Source organism: Penaeus japonicus, unplaced genomic scaffold, assembly GCF_977035675.1.
Source record: "Penaeus japonicus unplaced genomic scaffold, GWHDUDI00000001_assembly GWHDUDI00000019, whole genome shotgun sequence".
Taxonomy (NCBI): domain Eukaryota; kingdom Metazoa; phylum Arthropoda; class Malacostraca; order Decapoda; family Penaeidae; genus Penaeus; species Penaeus japonicus.
The window spans coordinates 29,216,384-29,218,883 of NW_028234421.1; the positions used below are offsets into that span (position 1 = coordinate 29,216,384).

At 39.8% G+C, this 2,500-nt stretch overlaps 1 protein-coding gene across 5 annotated transcripts in view; it reads right to left on the bottom strand.

The window, feature by feature from the left end:
• The window catches only part of LOC122265960 (solute carrier family 15 member 2), a 60,126-nt gene that overhangs the window by 40,986 nt on the left and 16,640 nt on the right, over positions 1 to 2,500 (bottom strand). Inside the window, exon 1 of one of the 5 annotated variants that reach the window (XM_043035484.2) lies at positions 403 to 619. The exons of the other annotated variants lie outside the window; for them this stretch is intronic. Coding sequence (XP_042891418.2) covers positions 403 to 478 — 76 coding nt within the window. The 5' untranslated portion in view covers positions 479 to 619. Of the gene's footprint in view, positions 1 to 402; positions 620 to 2,500 lie in introns of those variants that run through there. 5 annotated transcript variants of the gene reach the window in all.

The following is a 2,500-nucleotide window of genomic DNA, read 5'->3' on the forward strand; positions in this document are numbered from 1 at the left end:
CGAACTACGACACCTGCAATCGTTGCGTGATAAAAACGAAGGTGAAGAGGATAGGGGTGCTTGGAAAAAACAACAGAATATGACTAGGAAAATCTTCCATCCGGTCGTTGATATATCAGATAACACTGGACTGAGAGGCGAACTGGAAATTGCCTATACAAAATTTATAATTTACTTTAAAAGAAAAACATGAAAATGCTTCTTGCCATTACCAGGAGATTTTCCATGTTTATATCTTGTCTTTTTGGCTCTCGAAAGCAACAGGATCAAATATACCGAGCGATATAACCTTAGAATTCTTTCCTATAATATCCACATTTCTCTGTAGTAAATCGCAAAGAGAAAACGTCAGGTAACCGGAAAAAAGATGTTACTCTACCGTCGATGTCATAATCATTGTACCTTTAGGCGGTTCTGCAGTTCCCTTCACCGTCACCTGGGCGGCGTCGCCCTCCGAACCCTCAGTGTTGGGCGCCATTTTCTGCCCGCGACCTCAAAACGAAGCCGGGAGTAATTTCTATGCGTTGGCGTTTGGTTCGATGGTTTCCACGCTGATCTCCGCGGTGCTCCGTTCTCTGCGTCCCGTTAGGTCTGTCGGTGCACCGAGTCTGGCGCTGGGCGCGAGACCTCGCTCTTACAAATACTCTTCGCCTCCCCCCCCCTCCTCTCATGCCTACCCATTCCGATTGTCCTATCACCTGCACTTCGGTCCTTTCCACCCCTCCCCCTACCAATCTACACTCACCCTTAAGATCTGAGCGAGCTTACTAATCAGTAAGCTCTTTGTTCCAGCAATAGTCATAATAGTAGTTGCAGTAACATGGATAGAAGAATGTTGGTGTTGATCATACGAAAAAATGATCTTGCAGGGGATGGTAAAATATTGATAATCAAAATGATCATGACGATGTAACGATACCAATAACATCACCATGACAGCAACAAAACAATAATATGAACAATGAACGATAAAATGCCAATACTAACACCAACAATAACAAAAAAAAAAAGCCACACATAAATCATCCCCAGTAACTTAAAAAAGAAAATCTTCATACGGCATGCTATATTGCAATTCTGAACATACGTGTTACATAATGCACAGTCACGACCACGCATACACTAACGAACAGCCACTTCGCATTTGCACCATCCGACGCCCTCGTAAAAGCATTGGGGCTCGTCACACTCTACCGAGATCGGCAGGTGCTCCTTTGATGTCATATACACGTTCATTCTCTTTGTGCTTTGTGGAAGTGATATTTGAAAGAGAAATAGAAAGAGATAGATAGAGAGATAAAGATAAATAGAAAGAAAAAGATAGATAAAGAGAAAGTGACAGACACATAGATAGAGAAAGATAATGAGCTATATAGATAGAGAAAGATAATGAGCTATATAGATAGAGAAATATAATGAGCTATATAGATAGAGATAGAGAGAAAGATAGTTAGATAGATATATATATATAGAGAGAGAGATTGAGAGATAAAGATAAAGAGAAAGGGATAAGGAAAGAGAGAAGGAATGACAGAGACAAATAAAGATATAGAGACAATGAGAATGGATAAATGGAGATAAATAGATAAATAGAGATAAAGAAAGAGAAAGAGAGAATAAAAGATATATTCTTAGCGACCCTTAACATATAAAAAAAGAGATGAAGTTTCTCTCCATGTTTTTTTTCTTCTCCATATTATGGTCTAACACCGAACGAAAACAACAACAACAACAAAAAAGCGAAGTCATATCGCTTCTGGGAATACGTGAAGTCACTTCATCTTACTTTTTTATCTAACGATAAGGACATATTTTCTTCACGTGAAAATGCGTCTTTGTTTTATTCCGTTTCTGGCTGAGACTAGTAATGATGTGCAGATGATGGTGCTGGTAGGTATGGGTATGATGATGATGATGATTGTGCTAATCCTTTAATCATTGCACCAGGAAAACGACAGTAATAATATTTATGAAATATAGAAACATATACAGCTCACATTTAATGAAGTGCTAACCATGGAACTTCCTTTACCCATCAATACAATCCATTGCTAGTGCAACGCTCTCTACATCTTCTGCAACCAGAAATCAGCAAGAACTACAACCACATCTACAGTATGCGAAGCATGTTGTGTGAGGACACAGTGTGACATTGACTTCGGCCTCGTTAACATAGGCCAACTCATACTAGCTTGCTGACCTCAAAACCAAAACAGCTGACGACTTCTTACGCAGACTGTCACTGATGAAGCACTTGGCTCGGGATGTTCGAGCAGACAACCGAATGAAAAAGGAGGAAAGAATGGACGAAGATAAAAAGGGTAATAGTGAGAAACGACTCGAAGTCTATCATCTCTGGCACTCGAGTGCGCACTGCTCTCCTACTTTTACTCTATATATTGTAAATAAGGGAATAAACTAACTGTGCCGGTTATGCGGACGGCGAAAGGGCCTTCTCGAAATAAAAGAACAACATTCCGTTCCCAAATAATAAAAATAA